Source organism: Mytilus galloprovincialis, chromosome 5 (assembly GCF_965363235.1).
Source record: "Mytilus galloprovincialis chromosome 5, xbMytGall1.hap1.1, whole genome shotgun sequence".
Classification (NCBI taxonomy): Eukaryota; Metazoa; Mollusca; class Bivalvia; order Mytilida; family Mytilidae; genus Mytilus; species Mytilus galloprovincialis.
In genome coordinates, this window is record NC_134842.1 from 16,626,842 (window position 1) to 16,650,907 (window position 24,066).

The following is a 24,066-nucleotide window of genomic DNA, read 5'->3' on the forward strand; positions in this document are numbered from 1 at the left end:
ATACATAATGAAACTGAAGTATTAACTCATTACATAAAACAAACACGAATACATAATGAATGACCAACACAGAATAGACACACCCGACTCAGTCCAGGCCTCAACGCAGTAAATTATGCAAACGACGTCACATACGATGGTATAAAGGCATTAAAAATTACGTCACATACGATGGTGAAAAGGCATTAAAAATTACGTGACATTTGAATATATGAAATTTCTGAAACAGCAGAAAAATTACGTCACATATGAAAAACTATATCTCAAAAGTAAGATAGAATTAGGATTGATTAAAGATTAAAATAGAACTAAATACTGATATTGCATTGAAACACAATGCATATTGCAATACTTATTAATAGCAATTAACTATGATATATATATATATATATGTGCAGTTTGTTATGAATCCAACTTCAAACGTAAATTATCGTACAGATTATGTTGACCAAAATTAAATCTAATAAATGACGGCGGTGATTTATTTTTGTTTCCATAACACATAAATAGAAAAGATAGCATAAATCATCGTTTTATGTGTATTTTAGTCTGAACGCCATCTAATTAACTATCGAAGTGACATCCGAAGACTGACAACAGTCATGCATATAACCGATATAAACATAAATATAGATATCAATAAATAGCGAACTTGTGCAGTAGGATTTTTTACAGTTCAAAATGTTAAATGTACTTATGTCATTGGTTGCAATAAATTACATTGATTTCCAAGTGTAATAAAAATCGATAATTTCACATGTGAAATAAACGTGGTAATTTCACTCCTATGACGTCAGGCAACAGTAGGCGTTGTCTAGACGTCGATAACGTCGGATTAAACAAATTGTGAATGCGTAGGAAAAAAATTAGTTCCTTAAATTTTCTACATTAATTTCATAAAAAAATATCAATATGCCAATGTCATAAAAAGAATAATTAATCAAACTAGGATTGAAATATCGAATAAATGTTCTTCTCAAAGACCGAACAACACTGATAATTAGCTCATGCGCTACGCGCATTCGTAAATTAATATGTTGTTCGGTCACTCGTTCAATATTTTCCTCTATTTGCATTCTTCGATTAGTTATTATTTAAATTCGGCCAAATCACTTACATTATTTAATACGTGTGTCTAATTTTTCTCGTATGTAACACTAAGTTAGTCCCCTTCTACAAAATATGGATGGCAATGACAAGGACTGTTTATAAGGGATTTCATCGGCACTAGATTTTGTCAGATCTGTTGTCATTATCACTCGATACGTCTGTGGCATACTTTTCTACAACAGTAATAGCTTTTTATTTTTTTTTACGAGTACATATAAGGGTGTCACAGACTCAATTAAACCATGTAGCGTGATAATGTGGTGTTCAGTAACAATCAACTCTCTATCATTAACAGAAATATAAAAGCACGAACATTGAAAAGTAAAATAAACACAAATATTGAACGTCCATGAAATTAAAACTATAAGTCCTTTACCAAATGTCAAAATCAAGCTCATAACATCAAACGAATGGAATCAACTGACAAATTCCTTATGTGAAAAAAATTTCCTTCTGCAAATATGTTGGATTAAACCTGGTTGTGTATCTATCTAAACATGTAACTTGTATGACAGTTGCATATAATTCGACAATGACGACAATGTGTTACCTAATAAAACAGACAGAATAGGTAAACAGTCAATACTGTGTTATAATCTTAATCCCTTTATAAAAGTTCAAACATCAAATTTACGGAAAACAACTTTTTCCTGATTTGGTACAGACATTTTCTTATGTGAATGATGGTTTGAAAGCTAGTCAAACCTCTCACAAGACAAAAGACAAAAAAAAAAAGAATACTATAACACGTTGTTAAGATTTTAAACAATGTCAGTATATATAGCTAACATCTAAGATCAAAGATCATTGTTTACTATTTGTGAAGATGAAACTGAAACAAAGTCTAGGTAATTTCCAATTAACTTTTTTACAAAAAGGACGTGACGTTTTTTTTTCACATATTCCTGGCTCCTCAACTTTCTCCTCAGACACTGATGACGTATTTCCAAAGTAGCAGCTGCAAGCTCTTGAATAAGGTGGGAAATGTATATCCCATATGTAGGTGAGGTTGGTATATTGCTATTAAGGTGGTATGGGAGTCTAAAATAAAAATGATAGAATTTGTTCATACTTTGCCAAAACGTTGTATCTATTGATACATGTTGAAAAATATAATAAAAATGATAGGTCACCGCGCATTTTTTCAAGCTACAGGACGGGACAAAATGACACATTTTGTATGGATTATACAGAAAAAAACACCATTTTGTGATTAGAAACTAAACAAAATGATAGAATTATTAAATACTTCAGGAAAAGATAGCTTTCAGACACTGCTTTGAGAATACCAAAAGAAAAGATAGGGTCACCGTACGTTTATTCTGGCTAAAATACAAAATAGGAAAATTCCTTACAGAATCCTTCAGAAAATGCACTTTTTTAGAGTTACCTCCCCTTAAAATGCCAATTTAAAAAAAAAATAAAAACAACCAAAAAAAATTAACATTTGCAAAAATATCAATATTTAGAAGTTATATTCTTATAAATTGGTACTTTTAAATGAAAATGTACATTAAACATCTCTATTCCCTGCTTCAAATTTTGCTAACTTGATGGAAAATCTGGACCTTTGATTCTCTGTTTTTTACAATCCAAGATGGAGGAAGACACCCATACCACCTTAAGGGTGAGGAAATTGATCATTTCAAAATTAAAATCGTTTGTCATAGATTATTGTACTGGGATGACCATGTATGTTGGAACCTTTTATTTCAATATTTCAAATATTTGTTTAAACAATCGCCGAGATTGAGATAAAGTGAACCGGTCTAATTAAATAAAACGTCTTTGTTACACCAAACACTTTGCTTGTGTTTCTGACCGTTTCTACTGTGTCTTTATTTTACGGTGACATACATTTCGATCCTTCATGTCGTGCATCCCACTTCCCAGGGTATATTTTTTGTATTTATCTATACTTATATTCCTTCCTAAATAGGCATTCACTTAGAAAAAAGTAATTTATCAATCAATAAAACACATGAAAATAGATATGAAATCGTCATAGACAAAACAAAAAAATGTATTCGCCAGATGCACATTTCGTCTACAAAGACTTATCGGTTACACGGGAATAAAAAGTTAAAAAGGTCACACAAAGTACGAAGTTGAAGACCATTAAGGACTCAAATTCAAAAAGTTTTGTAAATAGAGCTCTTATAATTTAATCCTGGGGTAGAAACTCCTCAGTTTTTTTAATAATTCTTCGTTTTATGAATACTAATCCGTATGAACAAATCAGTATGAACAAACAAATGATACATGTTTGTAATTAATATCGACACAGAAGTACTTTCTATTGGGTCTGTAATTGTTTAGTGATACCATCCAGGAGGTAACTTCATCACCGGTTGCATCGACACAGTGATTGTTATAAAATCATCATAGATTGATTAATTGTTGGTTGCATTACGCCGCATTATCACAACAAGGCTAAATCGTGGCGAGAGCTCATTCGAATATTTTATTACAATTTTAATCAGCATAGATAACAGACTTACAAATTAAGAATATCAAACGGAATTCATCAGTGACGCTTGAATACAACAAAAGATCAAAAGTACTCAATGTCGAAAAGCATTGCGGACCCAAAAATCTGAAATAGCTGGAGAATTATAAGTTGTTGAAATCATTTGGCTGTTACTGCTTGAACACATATGGAAGATGCATCACAAAGTCAACATGTATATTTTGTCAAGCATTCCAATTTTGCAAAAATCCTACATTATTCTCTTTGAAATTTGATGGTTTTTTTTTCAATATTTCTATTGTTATGTGTGTTGTAATATCCTTTTATAATACTTGATATAATTTGTTGAACTTTGCATCTTTTGTTAGATTAGTATGTTTTATTTTGTTCAATTGTTCATGAAATTTGTCTTGCTTATAATATTACAGCTTTCTTTTTTATTGTAAGTTCATTTTAAGGATGTATTCTTTTGACATTTCAGTCTCGTTCAGTCTCATTGAAATCTCGTTCTGGAATTATTTCCAAAACATGTGATATAAGTGGACAATAGCAATGAATTTGATAATTATAATAATCAAACTTAACTCTGTGAAAGAATTGTGCATTTCCAATAAGAAGTTTTTGAATAATGAAATTTTCAAATTTTATTACTAATCAAGTCAATCTTTTTTAGTGAAATTTTGAGAAAAATTGGTGAGGGATACACAAAATGATTTTACCAGAAATATAAACATCCTGTGTAATTTTTTCCACAAGTTTCATAGATATGTATTTTTTTTCAATCATTTATAACCAGGAACTTGAAAAATATGCATTTTGTTCTTTAAACAGAGAAAAATCACAAATTTAAAAAATTTACAACATGGTAAATTCGACACGAAAAAGCATCAAAATATGATAAACTTTCTTATATTAACACCTACCTATAGTTTTTTGCAGGTGAATTTATTCAGATTGGCCCCTTCATCTTTATACATGTAGAGAGTATGAAAAGAAGTGTAATTGTGGAACTGGGATTTTTTCACGATAATAGCCCAAAAATGGGTAAAACTTTTGTGATGAAAACTGGAAAACTCATCAAAATTGGGTACTTTCAGAGGGCCGTAGCAAAAAAAAAAGAAGTGCACCACCATATGAATTTTTTCTTTACCAATTATTTGTTTACAGTCATATAAACCCAAAAAATCAGGTTTAGAAAAAAAGTTTAATTCTAGAAATTTTTGGCTCCTCAGAGGTGTACATCCTTAACTAATAAATTAATCAAAATGATATGTAATTTAATAAATATCTTATATCCCTTATTTAGTTTAAAATCTTTGACTAGAATATATTTAACATTTCTAATATGTCTTATGTTGATAAACATTTTCCGTTCTCAATTTTATCTTTTTGTTTTAATAAAAAGTAATCAATTTTTTCTTTATTTTTTTGAAACTCATGTTCACCACAAAATCTACAATTTTTTTTTTTTTTTCAAATTGTTATCAACAGGTACCAAGATTATAATCTAGTACACCAGACGTGCGTTTCGTTACAGAAGACCAACCCGTGACGCTCAGATCAAAATAATTATAATGCCAAAGAAGTACAAAGTTGAACATGTTGAAGAGCATTTATGACCCAAAATTCCAAAACTTTGTTCCGAATACGCTAATTATATATAAGGTAAAGTGATGAAATGTTGCAATTTTATCAAGTTCACAATATTAGTATAGTTATTCATTGCGCCTATTGTTATTATACAAACATCAATTGAAAATATTTTGTTGGCGTTCAAGGAATAGGTACCATATAATATGTTGACCTTAATGGAAGATTAGTGTTTGGTGTGACTATTAGTTGTCACTTTTGTGCTGAAACGCGTACTATGAACCACAGAATAACTTATTTTGTAAAAATATTTCTGTCCTCTATTACTGTATACCTTACCACAAAACTATCCTTATTTACCTTTATTGATTAACAGCACATCTTTTATTCTATTGGATTCGTATTTACATTATGTCATAGATCATATTTGTTCGTAATGTTTTGTTAACTTATCTTTCTATGTTGTAATGTTACACTATTGTTTCATGTAGGGTGACGGGTGATACGTATTAACAAATTCAAACCCATATGCGTGATATTTAAATCGTTAATATGAACTTTCAAAATAAGGACGACGCAAAAGGAGTAGGTCCGGTAAAGATCGATTTTGGCCTCAAATTTCAGATTCATCTGACGAAAGATTTTGACCACATTTCAAACACTTCAAAGTGTCTATTTCATTTAAATCAATTAGTGTATGTGAAACATTTGAACTGATTTAGTCATTAAAAACGATCCGATTCAAGCTCAAATATGAAAAATCAGCCAAATATGCCGAAAAATGTCACTTTTCGGATGGTTTTTGTAAAAAATGAAAGTGACCGCATCCGTGTTTATCCTCAACCTTTATATGTGTTATGTATTATCATAAAATACAACTTTCATTTCAATATTAAGGATGAACACGAATGCGGCAACTTTCGTTTTACACGAAAACCGTCTAAAATTTAACTAAAATGCTAGAATTGTGAAGAATTCAGTAATTTAGCATGACTTTAAGGTGCCAGTACCCGATATATGTTCATTGTATAGTCAAAAATAGCACATATGTTTGTAGCAGAAGCACCCTTCTGTTCAATAAATAACTAAAAGTTTACATTATATCAATTTTGTAAAACTGCTATATTTTGAGGCCAAAAAGGGGTCTTACCGGACCTACTCCTTTCTTAAAAAAGAAAAGGCTAAGGCTTCCACTATACAGGAGGGTTTTTTAAATGATGTAAAAATGCAAAATGGTAGGTCTGTGTGACATAAAAGAACACCGAGAATTGCAGAGTAGACAGTTCAAAGTTTAATAGTTTTAAAAAGGTTGACAACTGAAGTACCCTCCAACTACTTTCTGCGACTGAAGTGTTGTTTGCAGATTATTACGTTTAAACTTATATATCAAGCAACAAAATATTTTAATACATTTCTTACAACGCGTGTAGTAATAAGTTTGGCAGGTATGGTGAATGACTCAATTCGAATACAAACTATAAAGAAAACATCAACTTTCTATTTAGGTCTATTGGCATATCTGTAGTACCTAGTTTCCGCATTTAATCGCCTTCATTTGAAGTATTTATATTTGAGTCATCTTTAGATCATTTTAAAAACACACTTTAAACAATTAGAATGTTTTTATTTTATAAAAAAAACATTCTTGTACACTTAACAACATGATATGGTTGAAATGAGATAAACGAGACAGTGAAGAATAATGGTAACTGAAATTGTGTGTAAACTGTACACAAATTGATCAATAACCCACAATTTTTACTTTTACAATGTTACCGGAGCGTCCAAAAGTAGTACATCAAACACAAGTAAATCAGAATTCAATATCTAATCAGAAAGATAATGGCTCATACTTCGTCATCTTCAACGTAGTTAATACCGTCATAATACTGACTACTCTGTCACTGTTTGTGTGCGCTGGCATACTTACAGAAAGAAAATTTGTGGTGTACAAAACGTTTATGCATAATGCAAAATTAAAACATGGGATTTGAATGTAAGGAGCATGCAGTATTCTCTTGAACAAGTCAAGACTTCATTAGCAGTCTTCGAGGCAATATAAGGTATTCCAGTCTCTTTCATGAGTAAACTAACTCTTTTCTTATGCTGGTCGGACAAAATAGTTGTTGACTCGGTCAAAAAGAGTGAACTTTGGTATGTCTTGCTAATTTGTCTAGTGGAACAAGTTTGTTTGTACATCAATCATACCTTCCTCGTTTTTAAAATTTGTATCAGGTGGTTCTTTCTTCTTTCCTCTGGTGTTGGCTTTTATCATTTTTGTAGCATGGTTTCTAGTGATTCCAGAATTAAGGGAGAATACAAACATGATGAAGTTTATACTTGAATATATAAAAAAGAAGATGTGGTATGATTGCCAATGAGACAACTACCCACAAAAGACCAAAATGACACAGACATTAACAAATATAGGTCACCGCACGGCCTTCAACAATAAGCACAGCCCATACCGTATAGTCAGCTATAATAGGCCCGAAAAGACAATGTAAAACAATTCAAACGAGAAAACTAACGGCCTTATTTATGTAAAAAATGAACGAAAAACAAATATGTGACATATAAACAAACGACAACCACTGAATTACAGGCTCCTGACTTGGGACAGGCACATACATAAATAATGTGGCGGGGTTAAACATGTTAGCGGGATCCCAACCCTCCCCCTAACCTGGGACAGTGGTATAACAGTACAACATAAGAACGAACTATAAAAATCAGTTGAAAAAGGCTTAACTCATCAGATGGACAAAAATACAAGTGGACGTGGCCGGGTACTTATACATCCCGACACAAAAAGACACAATGAACAGATCTGCGAGTACATGCAGTTATCTGACAGCTAGTTCAAAGCCACTAACAACTAATAAAAAAATCATGCATCTAAGACTGACCTGTCAATCCGTACACATCCAACATCCATAGGATTTAGTGTAAAGACGTCATAAACAGCCAGAGAAAAACATGACCATGTATCGACAGATTGTAGATCCATGAATATGTATATGTTTATAACATACTAGTAATATTTAGTTAGCTTTTAATTTACTGATAACAAAATCAATATTTATACCAATAAAAACAATATCCAATGATCTTATTACAGTGTTGAATAGGTAACCTTTTAAAATAAGTTTATTTAAAGGAGCGACAAGTTTACATGGATCATTTCTAAATTTCCGGAGTCGTCCACACAAAAATCATGGACTGAAAGTTAGAAGATATGTTTTTTGGTGACGCAATACCTTTTAATTATTTAACTAAGTTCTCTAAAAATTTAGATACATGATCTGTTAATGCAGAGTACGATGAAACTGTCAAAGAGCACGATCAATATTATTAGAGCATGACAGTGAAAGGTATGAAAGAAAATCTCACCAATGCATTGGAAAACCACCGGTCTAATCTAAATAAACAAATGTGTACGAGAAACACCTATGAACCCCTTTGACAAACGACAATCACTCAACAACAGGCACTCCTACTAAACTTTATATGTTCCATTGCATTCACAATAAAAAATTTCATTAAAACATTTTCTATGTGGTAAGCTTTTCTTGTTTTATTTTGTTTGCACACCCAAAGTCTAATTATGCTTCCCAGTCAAGTTGTCATTAATGTTAAGATCGTTTTAACTGATGTATGTTCCTCGTCATTGTTTTTATTCACTTACAAATAAAATCATTATATATACCAGGATTACATTTTGTATTTACGCCAGACGTACGATTTGTCTACAAAAGACTCATCAGTGACGCTCGAATCCACAAAAGTTAAAAACCCCAAATAAAGTACGAAGTTGACGCGCATTGAGGACCAAAATTCCTGAACGTTTTGCCAAATACAGATAAGTTATTCTATTCCTGGGGTAAAAAAGTCTTAATATTTCAAAAATTCAAAAGTTTTGTAAACAGTAAATTTATAAATATGACCACATAAATGATAATTCATGTCAGCATAGAAGTGCTGACTACTGGGCTGGTGATACATGTACCCTTGAGGAATTAAGACTCCACCAGCAGTGATTCAGAACAAAGTGCATATCTAATGCGGAAGTTGGGAGCAAATATGTTTGTGATGACGATGATGTGAATTAAAACCCGTGTATTGTACTTGTTATCTTAACATCTATCGGTGCATGATAAAGATATCAGATCCTTCTCACAGACACAGACGTCAAAGGTAAGACTTGTGATTCTGTATACGGATAAAAAGGTTTCATAACATAAGATTGATGAGATTGACAATTGAAAAATACGAAAAGAAAATATTGTTCAGTAGTCAAACCATTGATATTAAGGATAGGTATGGTATCAAGTTCTTTTTTTTTTATTTATTGCAAATTACATTTATTGAGATGCAACCATTGATATTAAGGATAGGTATGGTATCAAGTTCTTTTTTTTATTTATTGCAAATTACATTTATTGAGATGCAGTTTCATAACTTTATCATAGACATAAGAAGATTTGGTATGAGTTTCAATGAGACAACTCTGAATGTATATTTGTGCAGAGACAAGAACTAATGAGTATAAGCTACGAAGTTTCACTTCAATGGTAAAAATGTAAACTTTGCTTATACACCTTAACGAAAAAAGTCAAGAATGTATTATTATATGTATTGCAAATAAACTAGGAATAAAACCTACGCCTTTTCTATTTTGTTCGTACAGAAACTGGGTTATTAACCTGAGGTCAAGCAAGAGTAAATTATGTTATTTCAATAATCACCATGATGTTTAATCTTATACTAAGCAATCGGTACTAAGAAACACTAAAATGAACTTTGAGATTTTATTTAGAAACTTTTTGTCCAAGGTAGGTTGTCTTTCTGATATTGTTTAACATCTCACCCCTTATTTTATTGATGTTGTATTTAGTACATTGCGCCATAGATCAAATTTATCCGTTCAATGAATAGATATAAAAAGATGTGGATCGAGTGCCAATGAAACAACTCTGAAATCAAGTCACAATTTATAGAGGTAACCATTTATAGAGGTAACCATTATAGATCGAAGTACGGTCTTCAACGCGGAGCCTTGGCATACAATTTATGAAAGACTGTTGCCTGTGAACACAGAAAAATTAAAGATAAACAACCAATGTGCATTTGAAGAAAACAGAATATCGATGTTAAAGGTCATCATTAACATATAAGCAGACAAATGAGTCGCCAATTTTTTTTTTTAAATCTTCTAATTATTAAATATTAGTCTTTTCACCTTTTTATTTAAACTTTATAATTTTGTGGATTTTAGATGAATACATAAACTATTTATATTGCCAGATATTCCAGAGTCATAGCATATGGAATGGATTTAATTATTATTATAGTCCTGTTGGTATGTTATGAAATTGTACTAGCTATATTATGGTTAATATCCACATTTTTGTATTAGGAAATGTGAATTCTCAGCTGACAACAATATCGAAATAAAATAATTAAAAAAATAAATAATAAAGAACAAAACAACTCATAGAGCCAATTCATATTCTTCATGTGCGGTAACGAATATAAATCATAGATTGAATTCATTATTTATACAGACAAGTACTCAGGTGGAATAACTTAAATAGAGAAATAAAAATCACTTCTTATGATATATGTATGACATCATGTTAGAGTTAACTGCCAACATGTCCTTTATGACTGAAATGTTTCCGATGTGACACTGTAAGTAACATCAGAATATATTGACTAAATAATAAAATAACAACAGTTAAAAAGAGAAAAAAAATGTGAACTTTCATAAGCATCTCAAACTCTGAATTATATGTGAAACTTATTTACAAACACGTACAATGTTTTCCCTTGTTTGAACTTTACGATTTTTAAATTATCTGTCTGTAAAATCTGTAAATCGAAAAACCGATGATATTTATATGATAAAGAATTTATTCACATGTTCCCCTTTCTTTTTGATAATGGGTTCTCATTTTAAAAAAGGCCATTTATGACAGGAATAAATTTTTTTCATTTTTTAACAGGGAAGTTCAACAAAATGCCTGGTAAATGGGAATGGCATGTTTACGATTGATCTAAAAGTAATGAATTCTACTTGTGACGGAAAAAGTTGTGATGGTTATGAATTTAAAATATGCTATGCTCAAAATGGGTGAGTAGTATAGATTCTGCGTACTGACGTTGTTTATCATCTTAAAGTGTTCTATTTTTTGTCTTTATTAATATTACTTTTACTGTTTGGTCTGTTATAGGTGATATCTAAAAATCGTGGCTCTGTACTTATGCATCCCATCATTGTGTTGTTTGTGTTATCTGATTATCTTTCAGTTTTGCTTTATTTTGTCCGTGTGACTTTTTATGTATTTTCGTTGATAATTATGACGTGGCTCTATACTTAAACATCCCCCTATTGTTTTATTGTTATATTATAATTTTTGTATCCTGGTCTTTCATATTTGCTAATGCTTTGTCTATATGCTATATCAAAGAAATTCTTCTAGACCTACCCGAAGACATCATTATACCTTGTTCATTGTTGGTTACATTACGGCAACATTTACATACATGTGTTGAGATCTCATAAACATGTTTAACCCCGCCGCAATTTTGCGCCTGTCCCAAGTCAGGAGCCTCTGGCCTTTGTTAGTCTTGTATGATTTTAAATTTTAGTTTCTTGTGTATAATTCGGAGTTTAGTATGACGTCCATTATCACTGTACTATTATGCATATTTTAGGGGCCAGCTGAAGGACACCTACGGATGCGGGAATTCTCGCTACATTGAAGACCCATTGGTTGCCTTCGGCTGTTGTTTGCTCTATGGTCGGGTGGTTGTCGTTTTGACATATTCACCATTTCCTTTCTCAATTTTATGTAGTTTCTTACATTCACGTAATTTGGACATCTGGTCATTGATTGTAAGAAATTTACATCAACGACGGCCATTCTACATCGCCTTATTTTATGTCATGTTTAGTTACAATAAAATCATTATATATATTTATTTTAGAAATCCAGTGATTTCATTGACGTCATATGTCTCCTGAAACTTTTTTTACCTAATCTTCCCGCTTAGTCGTACATTATAATCAGGCTCGACAATTGTAATAGTTATCAAAAGTACCAGGATTATAATTTAGTACGCCAGACGCGCGTTTCGTCTACATAAGACTCATCAGTGACGCTCAAATCGAAATATTGATAAAGCCAAACATGTACAAAGTTGAAGAGCATTGAGGATCCAAAATTCCAAAAAGTTGTGCCAAATACGGCTAAGGTAATCTATGCCTGGAATAAGAAAATCCTTAGTTTTTCGAAAAATTCAAACTTTTGTAAACAGGAAATTTATAAAAATGACCACATTATTGATATTCATGTCAACACCGAACCGTCGCTAAAATAATATAATTATGTCTTAATTATTCATACCGTTTGATGTTTTCTCTTTTGTTATAGATTTTGTAAACAATACAGACAACAACTATTTCTTAATATTTATAGGGAAACACTACATTCAAAATGTTTAGAGTTATATGATACCTTATCGATCAATTATGAGCCAGCTTTCTACCAAAGATTCGACACTGAATTGAAGCCTTTATATGGTATAGATTTAACAGCCGTGAGTATCAGATAGCTGATAATGATGTTTTTTTATTATCTTGTATTTAAACCATAAGGAATATTCAAACTCATAACACGAGAACATACTGACAATGTAATAGCTAAGAAAAAGAAAGATGATTAACTTAGAGACATATACTAGAATACAAAACCCTTCGTAGAACACTAAATCTGAGCAACACGAACCCCATAAAAACTTGTGGTGAGCGCAGGTTATAAGTACGGTAAACAAACAGACCCTGCTTCATTTGTTGCACCCGTTGTGGCGCTCACGTAACTTAAAACCCGGTGATTTGTCTCATTCGAGAAGAAAAGGACGAGATTTGGGCTACGGCACTTGGAACATACCCGTAGACATCCATAACATAATATTCTTTAAATGTTAGTACTTGTCAAAGTTTTTTTATTATTGTTTTTAATATATTCATGAAATAAGAACGAATTACATCAATTGTTAGTGTTATTTTATACATTGAAATCAATCAATCTTCCAAATTGTAGAGTTTAATCACTTCTTACATTTTTTTTATGAACATATGCAATCTATAGCATATCTTTATTATTTTATATTTTGCAATATCCTTTATCGTTCCACTTGAATCAGTTTCCAAATGACTGTCTGATTGATTTATTTAATTATGAGAAACGTACAATAAGATAATCAGATTTTAGATAGATCAGTAGAAGAAAAGGTTACAAAACACTCTTCGTTTTGTAGAAGAAAAGTCCTATTCCTTTTGATGTCTGTATTGGATTTTTGATTTAGTTTTTTTCTTATAGAATTTGTTAACCTCTGTAGTATCAATTACCAACCTACTAGAACTACTATTTCTCCTTTCCATGATTGCAACTTATTTTATCTCACATTTATGTGTAAATAGTTATCAAATGTAACAGTATTATAATTTAGTACGCCATTCGCGCGTTTCGTCTACATAAGACTCATCAATGACGCTCAAATCAAAATATTTATAAAGCCAAACAAGTACAAAGCCGAAGAGCATTAATGATCCAAATTTCCAAAGAGTTGTGCCAAATACGGCTAAGGTAATCAATCTATGCCTGGGATAAGAAAATCTTTAGTTTTTCGAAAAACTCAAAGTTTTGTAAACAGGAAATTTATTAAAATTACCACATTATTGATATTCATGTCAACACAGACATGTTGACTACTGGGCTGGTGATATCTTCGGGGACGCAACGTCCACCAGCAGTGGCATTGACTCAGTAGTGTAAATAGTTATCAAAGGTACCAGTATTATAATTTAGTACGCCAGACGCGCGTTTCATCTACATAAGACTCACCAGTACGCAATTCAACAAAAGCGAAAATATTTCGAGACATGATACAAACACTTAAAACAATTGTCTGTATCATTCAAGTTCTTTAAATTGTGAATAATTGATATTATCTTTTCAGCTACCTTACACATTCATTCTATATTTTAACGACGAAGCTTTGTACGATAGCAATATTAGACCTCAGAACGGAACAACTATGGTTTTGACGTTTCAGTCAGATAGAAGGTAATACATAGTGAACAACTGTGAAGTAAATTGATCTAAAAAAAATAGCTGTTCTATATTTGAATCCTTGTTGATTGTATTATAAAAAGGAAAATGCGGTATGAACCTCAATGTAACAATTATGCATCAAAGTCATAATGTTTTAAACGTTAACAACTATAAGTCAAAGTGCGGCCTTCAACACGTAGCTTTGGTTCAAAACGATCATTTAAGTAAAAAACTGACTAGTGTGAAACATTTCAAAGAATTCGAGTAAGTGAGAAAGTTATTTATTAAGTACATTTTATTAAGAGTCGGGCATGATATTTACAAATTACCACAGTAAACATGAGCTCTATAGAGCTCTTAACCGACTTAAATTAAATATTTAATAACAAATAACAAATTATAAGCACAGACTTCCGAAGAACACCATGTTGAAATTCAATGTTTGAACTGATCTTAAATTGAGAGTCTTCGTACATGATTAGGCATGGTGTTCCACATCTTTGCTGCCTAAAAGCTAAAACATGTTTTGCCATACCTTGTAGTTCTTTGTTGTGGTAAATCAACTATAAGTTTATATCTAAAATTATATAAGTTATCTTTAAAATTTAATATATTGAGTAATAACTCTTGACTGGATTTTGTCATAATTTTGTTAGTTTCTAATGCCATGGTTCTCATGCGTTTGATTTCATGTGTTGGTAGTTTAGATTGTTCGAGTAATTGTTCATATGATTCATTGTAGTCATTGTAGAGGAATCTGAGCGCTTGTTCGTGCATTGTACACATATTTTTGGTGTTGCGCTGGCTAAAAAAAATGCCATAAGATTGGGCAGTAACTGAGGTTTGACATGATGAAAGAACGGTAAATTGTCATTTTTGCCAGTTTGTGTGATCAAATTCTTTTCAGAACGTTTACCTGTCTGGCTATTCTTTTCAGATGTTAGATATATGTTTGTAAAAGTCGAGGATAAAATCAATGGTTGCTCAAAGTTATTTTACTTCGTCATCGCATTTGATAATGTTTCCGTTTAGGTTGAAGACTATGTTGGTTTTATGTGTTTTACTACCAATCGCTATGGCTTGAAAATTTTCTGGATTAGCCTGCATTTTATTTTGTGAGAAACTTAAATTAGCGAACCACTGTCTTCCTCCAACTATCGAAGAAAAACCTATGATCCACACCAACAAATGGCAACCACTGAACTTCAGGCTGCTAACTTATTGCGTTTAACGTTTAAGTTTGTCCAAATACATGTCACAATGTGTAAAACGTAAACCCCTATAGTTTAAAGTATGGCCATCAACACGGAACCTTGGCTCACACCGAACAGCAAGCTATTAGGGACCCAAAATGACTACTGTAAACGAATTCAAACAGGAAAACCAACGGTCTAATCTATATAAAAGACGAGAAACATAAAACACATCGTTCAAACCTGTGATTGTGTTTGGATAACAGCCGCTAGTCAGAATATTACATGTGAAGACAGTCGGTATGATAAATTCGTTACACGGTGTACTAGTGAACTAATTCGATATATAAGGGGTCAGTAAATACATGGAATTTACTGACCTCATATATATCGTTTTAGGTCACTAACACACAATGTAACTAATAATATGATTAAAGAGTTTTGTTAAAGAATTGAATGTACTATTTTTTACATACCAAACTGTAAGTAATTCATTTTTATCGAAATGCAACCATAAACTTACGACAACAAAAATCACTAAATAGAAAAAAAATCCGCCATATTTCTAAATTATGTTTAATTGTTCTTATGGTTGAAGCTGGTGGATAAATGTATGCGAAATTTTAGAAAGGGTAAATACTTCTCCTCGTCAAGAGAATCTAAAGTTGTGACATAGTTTAGATATTTATTATATTAGGCATGATTATGTAATTCATTGCAGATAAGATTAATATCTATCGTAAAGTATCGCATGATACAACCACAGAAATGATCAGTATGATAATAAGTATTAACAAGAGACACCTCCTTGACAGATCCATCAATTGGATCACCAGTGAAGGTGTTAAACGACTGAAACTACTATAAATATCAGCACAACAATGTTCAATCTGCTTGTTCTTCCCTCGCCAGGATTCGAACTCAGGAACAGCTGTATACTACTGTTGCCTTCATTATTTACACAGTTGGGATATCGAAATATCGAGAAAACTACGCCTGCACTATGTTCACTCGACTAGCTAGGCTGAACAACATTCGGTATATATATATATATATATATATATAAGTACGTCTGAGTCAGTGACAACTCTACAACAGATGTATCCATCGGATCGCCATCAATGATGGTGATACATGGCTGTGTACATAATGTATATACAACTCGTCTAAACATCAACCCAACAATGTTAGATCTGTAAATTTTTGGTTCTTCCCTCGCCGGGATTCGAACCCATGCACGATATCACAGTAGCATGGGTTCGAATCCCGGCGAGGGAAGAACCAAAAGTTTGCGAAAGCAAATTTACAGATCTAACATTGTTGGGTTGATGTTTAGACGAGTTGTATATATATATATACACACACACAATCCATCTTTAACTTTGTTAATTATTGCATGAGGTTAAAGGGAGAGTTTCATATTTCGTAATCAGTTGCATTATTGCTCTGATCAAATAGACTATTCCATGCAGATTCTAAGGGTCAAGCTACAGTTTTCTGTATTAGACTATGTTTTTCTCTTTCAGTTTCATACAAATAAGTTTAACATCAGAGTGTTTTGACGTACGACATTGTACTGGTTTTCTGTGTAACAAATGTTGTAAGTTATAAGTTATTATTGTATGTTATTATGATAAATCAACATAAGGGGATGTAGCATGAATGCAAATAAGACACCTAACTATCGGTCAGAAAAGAGCGAAAGTGGATGTATCAAAGCGCTATTCGGCCCTCAACAACGAGTTAAACCGATACAGTATTGTAAACTATATGATGTTCAATTACCTCTCGCTTGAGATAAAATTGTTTGAAAATGTTTAAGATGGAACAGGAACATATGAGTATTGACATAATGTTAAACAGGTTATACAATGTAACTGAGAATTATAAACAATGGAGTAAAATGTGATTCATATTATCAAACATTCACTACTTCATTCATTTTGTTGTCTCTTCAAAATGATGGTATTAACATAACATATATGTATGTCTAATATATATTTATAATTGAATGGTTATGTTAAAAAATTAAGATAACAATTTCTGCATTTCAAACTGTAGGTATAGAATTTTTATCATAATGTTACTGAATAGTTAAAACAATAAAGCATCACTTAAACGTAGGAATCGGACATAGTCTCTAAACTATATTTAATTATTTATATGGTTGACGCTGGTGAATGATTGTATTCGAACTTTAAGAAAGGGTATTCAATCGGTACTCTTCGTTTGTCGCCATTTTTATTCGTTTATGAATATTTGAAATGATGAATAAGATATATTGTGGGGTAATTTGATAATAAGTATGCGATATCTTTTTGAGATCTGTGTGCAAAATATAAAAGGTATTTGCCAACTCATATTGACCTTCGTATATTTGTTTGATTTCAGTTACCGAACCACCTATTGTAACAGTACCTGACTCTAAGACAGGTTCAATAGGAGGGAACCTAACCATTCCATGCAATGTTTCTGAACTGAACAGTGATACCGTAATCAGATGGTTTAAAAATGACGGAAGTTTTAGTACCCCAATAAATATTCGTGAAAGAGAAAGATTCTTCGGTGGAACAAACAAATCACCTGATCTTATAATAATATCAGTTCAAAAGGAAGACGAGGGAAACTATATATGTCAAGCAATAAATTTAGAATTCGAAGGGTCAAGTCAACCTGTCTATCTGAGTATTTTGGAATGTATGTATTAATTTTCTTACTTCTAATTAGAATGTGTAGTTGTTACTAGGCGTATCTTTATTGAAACACCCCTAAACTTGTAAAATTTGATGAACTTTAATAAATAGTATCCAAAACCATATACTGTATTTGGAATTTTTGTTCTCAATGCTCTTCAACTTCGTACTTTATTTGGCCTTTTAAACATTTTTGGATTCGAGCGTCACTGATGAATCTTTTGTAGACGAAACGCGCGTCTGGCGTATATATTAAATTTAGTCCTGGTATCTATGATGAGTTTATATACTATTTAGAAGCTAAACAAAGTATATGCATATTATTATTATATGTGTTCGGTGTGAGCCAAGGCTCCGTGTTGAAGGCCGTACCTTGACCTATGATTGTTTACTTCTATAAATTATTATTTGGATGGAGAGTTGTCTCATTGGCACTAATACCTCATCTTCCTATACCAAAGTAAAGGCACGCCAAAATTAATTACATTAATTAATCGTACGTTAAGATACTGTCCTTACGGCATGAGAATACATTAAGAGTTAAAACATATATAAGCATGGTTTTTACACAAAGCCTTTGGTGTATTGCGAAGATCCACTTTAAAACATTATGGTTGCAGAGTCAAGTGACGCAGATATTTTGCATCAATGAAATGTGTTTTTCATAGTAAGCAATAATGCATAGAACAAAAACGTAACATTTAGTTTTTAATAGAATAGGGCATCTCATTTGCTTTACGTGAGAGTAAAGCTAGATATCACAGTATATGAAAGTGAGTTAGCAACCCCATCACAAAATTAATTAAAAGAATTTACGAGGTTAATTTTTTTATTCTTATTTTCGTAAAATTATTCAACCTGATAATAGAAACACATTTTAGTATACCGGAATATGGAAAATAGTATATACTTTTTCTAAATAACCCAGTTTCATACAGAAAGATCGTTATTCTAAAAAAAAGAAATTCTCACAGTATACCACTTACAATTATAAACAAATTAGGATTATGTACCTATAAATAAATAGATTTTGAATCTGAATTTGATTTAATGAATTTCAATTTCAAGTTTGAAATGTTATTTTCATTAATAGATCCTGTTGTAAACGTACCTAACATTGAACCAGCAATAGAGGGAACTAACATCACCATACCCTGTTATGTATCTCCTACGTCTGAAGTGACTAGAATAACTTGGTACAAAAATAACAGTATATTATATATTTATGGTAACGATCGATTCAGTGGTGGAACTATTTCCGCACCTTCTTTGAAGATATACTTTGTTGAAGAAAACGACGAAGGAAACTATACTTGCCAGGCGATGAATCCAGTAGGATTTGGCAAAAGTGTACCCACATTCTTGCAAGTTCTCCCAGGTAACAGCGGTTGTGCATTTTATAAATCATATATCAAACACTTCGGTGTTGACATGAATATCAATAATGTGGTCATTTAAATAAATGTCCTGTTACAAAACTGAAATTTTGAGTCCAGTGGGACTGGGGTATTATGCAGACGAAACGCGCGTCTGGCGTACTAAATTATAATTCTGGTACCTTTGATAACTATTAACGTCACAATGAATAAGAGAAAAGGTATGAATGAAATGTTCATCAAATAATAACTATAATTAAGACAGATAACAACAATCATATCTATATCTAAAAGAATAAAAGTATAACAAAAATATTGAACTCCAATGAAAATGCAAAAATAGGAAATCCATAAAAACAGACAGTATCAAACGCCATCAATCAAAGTAATAAATAAAAACAGACAGTATCAAAGGTCTTCAATCAAAGGAATAAAAAAAACCAGACAGTATCAAACGCCATCAATCAAAGGAATAAATAAAAACAGACAGTATCAAAGGTCTTCAATCAAAGGAATAAAAAAAACCAGACAGTATCAAACGCCATCAATCAAAGAAATAAATAAAAACAGACAGTATCAAAGGTCTTCAATCAAAGGAATAAAAAAAACCAGACAGTATCAGACGCCATCAATCAAAGGAATAAATAAAAACCAAAACAATATAACAGGCTTGATAAAGACATTTTTCGAAGACAATGGTGGCTAAAACCTGGTTTTATATTTAGCGAAACCTCATATTTGTACGACAAATATTTATCGTCCCGTTATATTGCCAAAGAGTTAGGGATTCCAAAACAGACACAATGTGGCTCGGATTGTGACCCAACATTCAAAACAGAATAACATCAGAGACATAAGTTTAACGTTTTTTACCTTTAAAACAGTACTATCCTGACAATGTCGAAAAACAAATAATTTGGTAATACTTTTCAAACTAAAGATGAATTTGACAACTTTATATTTGGTCTACAACATGAATGTGGTGATGTGTTACGTCAGAGCGCTCTTATGATCTGTTCTTAATTCTTCGTTCTGATATTTTACAGTTCTATCTAATATTCTAAGATAATGTTAAGTGAAAACAATGAGTCCCTTTTTTGTGTTGATACATAACATATACAAGTACACACCCGTGATATCGCGGGTCCGTGACTGAATTAAAGTATATAACTATGCCTAAGCCTTATTTTAGTAATTGGTATTGTCATCTGATAAAGTCATGTCGATTATAAGATACACATTTTTCTCTGCTTTCAAATCTTTCTGTTTGAACCCGTCGACCTGGAACTTATCAATTATTGGAAATATTAATTATTTGGAAAACAAAAGGTCCAGGCTATCCAGAAATGGGTATTTTTTTAATCAACAGCATTGTCCTATATTAGTTATCTTAGAAAGTCTTGCTGATTGCTGAATAAAGCTACAATAGGGAATAATTTGACAATGATTGAATTTAGTAGTGTCAGCCCTTTGAGTATGATCCGTGTATATAGCAAAATCCTAAATACACCGTTTGGTGGTGCGCCTGTCAAATGCGGAACGTACAGATAAGGTAATAGCTAACAGGTGAATATACTATTGGTATCGGTATCGGATTAGACCCGGAACTTGTTAATTATTGGCAATATTAATTATGTGGAAAACAAAAGGGTCTGGAGTGGTGTAATTTTTAATCTACACCATTGTCCTATATTAGTTATATATAAAGTTGAATTCTTTGATTTGTCGTTTTTACCCGATGACGGCTGACAAATTGGACCTCGTAATTTTAGTATTATAGATAAGGATATTTCTTACAACATTTTGTTCACTATGTTTCGTAGATGTAATACTTCATTTCGTTAGATATATTAAACTATTCATATTTCATATGATTGCTGTAGACAAACCAAAAGTACATCTTCAAAGAATTGAACCTGTCGTCATTTGAAGCAATATAATTGTTCGATGTTACATTTCATCTGTTTCTATATTAATATCAGTCACCTTGGTTAACAACAATGTAACCATTTACACCTCAAATGCTTCCAATGTAATAACAATATTTGGTAAAGATACTGAAATAAAAGATTAACAGTTTACAGCAATGAGCAGCTGCTTGGTATTATTGATTTATATGTATACATCAAACTGCATTCAAAAGTTTGTTTATAGATGAGCCGGATTTTAACTTCTACATTTTTTCTATATTTTACACGAATTTTCCTAAATGAAATGGTTTCGCATTCATTTGGTGGCATGTATTTGTCGTGAATGTATTGCTTGATTTAAACTATGATATTTTTCATATGACTTCTGTAGACAAACCAAAAGTACATCTTCAAAGAATTGAACCTGTCGTCATTGGAAGCAATATAACTGTTCGATGTTACATTTCATCTGTTTCTACATTAATGTCAGTCATCTTGGTTAACAATAATGTAACAATTTACACCTCAAATGCTTCAAAGTTGGGGAAAATATTTGGTAATGAATCCAAGATGTATGTTTCTCTGACAATTTGCTTAGTGAAAAAAGAACACGAGGGAACAGTTATATGCCGAGCACATAACACAGCAGGATATGATGGATATAGTCAACCATTTCAACTAATAGTTCACGAAGGTAAACTTGAATATTATTATATTTGCAACAATTGTTTTGAAAAAAAAATAAATCTGAAATTATGAAAAATATATTTGACAGTCTTCAGAATATTAATAGAGAAAAATTATTTTAGATGGTAGGGGAATTGGATCCCAAATTTGATTTAGCCAAGGTATTGACGATAATTACTTCAGCAGTTTTATATGTTCGCAATATAGATAATTTTTACTTCGTTTTCGTTTGTTTAAACTGTTGGTTACCAATGTTATATTGGAGAACAGCTAATTTGGATATTAAAAAATAGTATTTAAAAAAAAAAAAAAAAAAAAGTTTAAACGAACGCCTTACTTTAAGTTGTTTCGTGTCCTATGAGATTTGAACACCAGTACCTTAATTCAATGATAAGAAAACTAAATAATTTCCTTGCAAATAATGTGAACTGCACAAGCTAATATAGTATAAATTATTGTATACGCGAGATAACTCTTGATAGACATTTCATACAGAACATATTGGGTAAACGAAAAGTAGTATCAGAAAGTTCGAAATAAAAAATAAGATAAACTGCATCTTCGACCAAATTCTTTCTGACCATTTAGTCTAATTTAAGCATTCTAATGTTTATGTAAATTATAGAAGATTGTATAAAGCTCAAATAAATACATGCTTACTTTTTCATAATGCATTACGCTCTGGTTACTTAAAATTATATATCAATAGGGTATGTGATATTGTTTCTATTTTGTTTTGTACATGTTCATACTTAATCATTTTTATCATGCATATACTAGTTATACCATTTAGGGCGCTTTGATCGATATTAGTAGCTGTAAATATTGAAGAAAAGGTTACTACATCATGTAAAACTTCATCTGTATTTTTACTGACGAAATCATTTCGTTCTAAAATGACCTTGACTTGAAGTTGTATCACAATGGCAATAAAGATGATGATAGATTGAGGAGCGGAACACTTTAATCTCGTCGTTGAATATTTATGCGGTTAAAAAAAGATGAAGGGAGCAATACTTGTGATGCAACTAATGCTGCAGAAAAAAACTGGATGGAGCAAATCTGTACCGGTAAATGTTGCTGAAGGTAAGTATAATTTTTTATCAAATTTGTTTAACGAAGCAATGCCTACATTGAATTATCGCAAGCTTTATACATTTCATATATCGAAGAAGCACCTAAGATTACCCTATTTTTTCAGATAACAATAATAACAATCACAATATCATTACAAAACTAATAAAAGATAACAAACTCACAAATTAAGTACGGAACACGCTCATTTTTTCTTCAAAAGACTTTATGAGTGACGCTTGGATAGAAAGAAAGGTCAAATGATGTTCAATGTTAAAGATCATTGCAGACTCAAAATTCAAAAATCGTTTGAGATATAGAACTTAATTTATTTCGGGGTCGGTAAATTCTTAGCATTTCGTCAAATTCAAAGTTAATATATAAATATAACGATATCAATAATAATGTCTCAACACGGAAGTTGTGACAACTGGGCTGGTGTTACTATTGTGGAGGAACCTCCATCAGTAGTGACATCGACCCGGTAACTTTAAATCAAGTCATCGTAAATAGCAACACGCCCGTTTTGTCCTTAAACAAAGGAGTGTTAAGATATTTGATGTATTGTCGCTTTTCTTTTGTTCCTTATAGGAGTGCCCACAATCAAAGGTAAAATAAATCAATACTTGAACAGGTGACTTTCAATTAAACGGTATTAGACGTGAACAGCATAGTATGAATGGTGTATGATGCTTTTTCTAATGGACTTCAATTAAATTATAATCAATCACAATGTTGTTTACAATTGGTAGATAAGTGCAGAAAGACTAGTATGGGGCAGATGATACGTTTGGGAACAACGAAACTATTATCCCAGTTGTACATACACTTAAACGATATG

The 24,066-nt window shown here is 31.6% G+C and overlaps 1 protein-coding gene across 1 annotated transcript; it reads left to right on the forward strand.

Annotated features, from left to right (window-relative positions):
• Positions 1-9,308: 9,308 nt before the first annotated feature.
• On the forward strand, positions 9,309-21,579 carry LOC143074355 (neural cell adhesion molecule 1-like). The gene is made up of 9 exons (XM_076249846.1): positions 9,309-9,367; positions 10,478-10,532; positions 11,179-11,306; positions 12,655-12,775; positions 14,198-14,304; positions 17,012-17,085; positions 17,877-18,182; positions 19,272-19,556; positions 21,438-21,579. The coding sequence occupies exons 1-9, from the start codon at positions 9,324-9,326 to the stop codon at positions 21,482-21,484; spliced, it is 1,167 nt and encodes a 388-aa protein (XP_076105961.1). The 5' UTR covers positions 9,309-9,323; the 3' UTR covers positions 21,485-21,579.
• The last annotated feature ends 2,487 nt before the right edge of the window (positions 21,580-24,066 follow it).

Excerpts from the sequence above, each read along its gene's own strand:
- LOC143074355 (XM_076249846.1), top strand. The coding sequence starts at position 9,324 with ATGATAAAGATATCAGATCCTTCTCACAGACACAGACGTCAAAG. Across the intron at positions 11,307-12,654 it reads ATATGCTATGCTCAAAATGG|GGAAACACTACATTCAAAAT; the intron begins GTGAGTAGTATA and ends TAATATTTATAG. Across the intron at positions 12,776-14,197 it reads ATGGTATAGATTTAACAGCC|CTACCTTACACATTCATTCT; the intron begins GTGAGTATCAGA and ends TTATCTTTTCAG.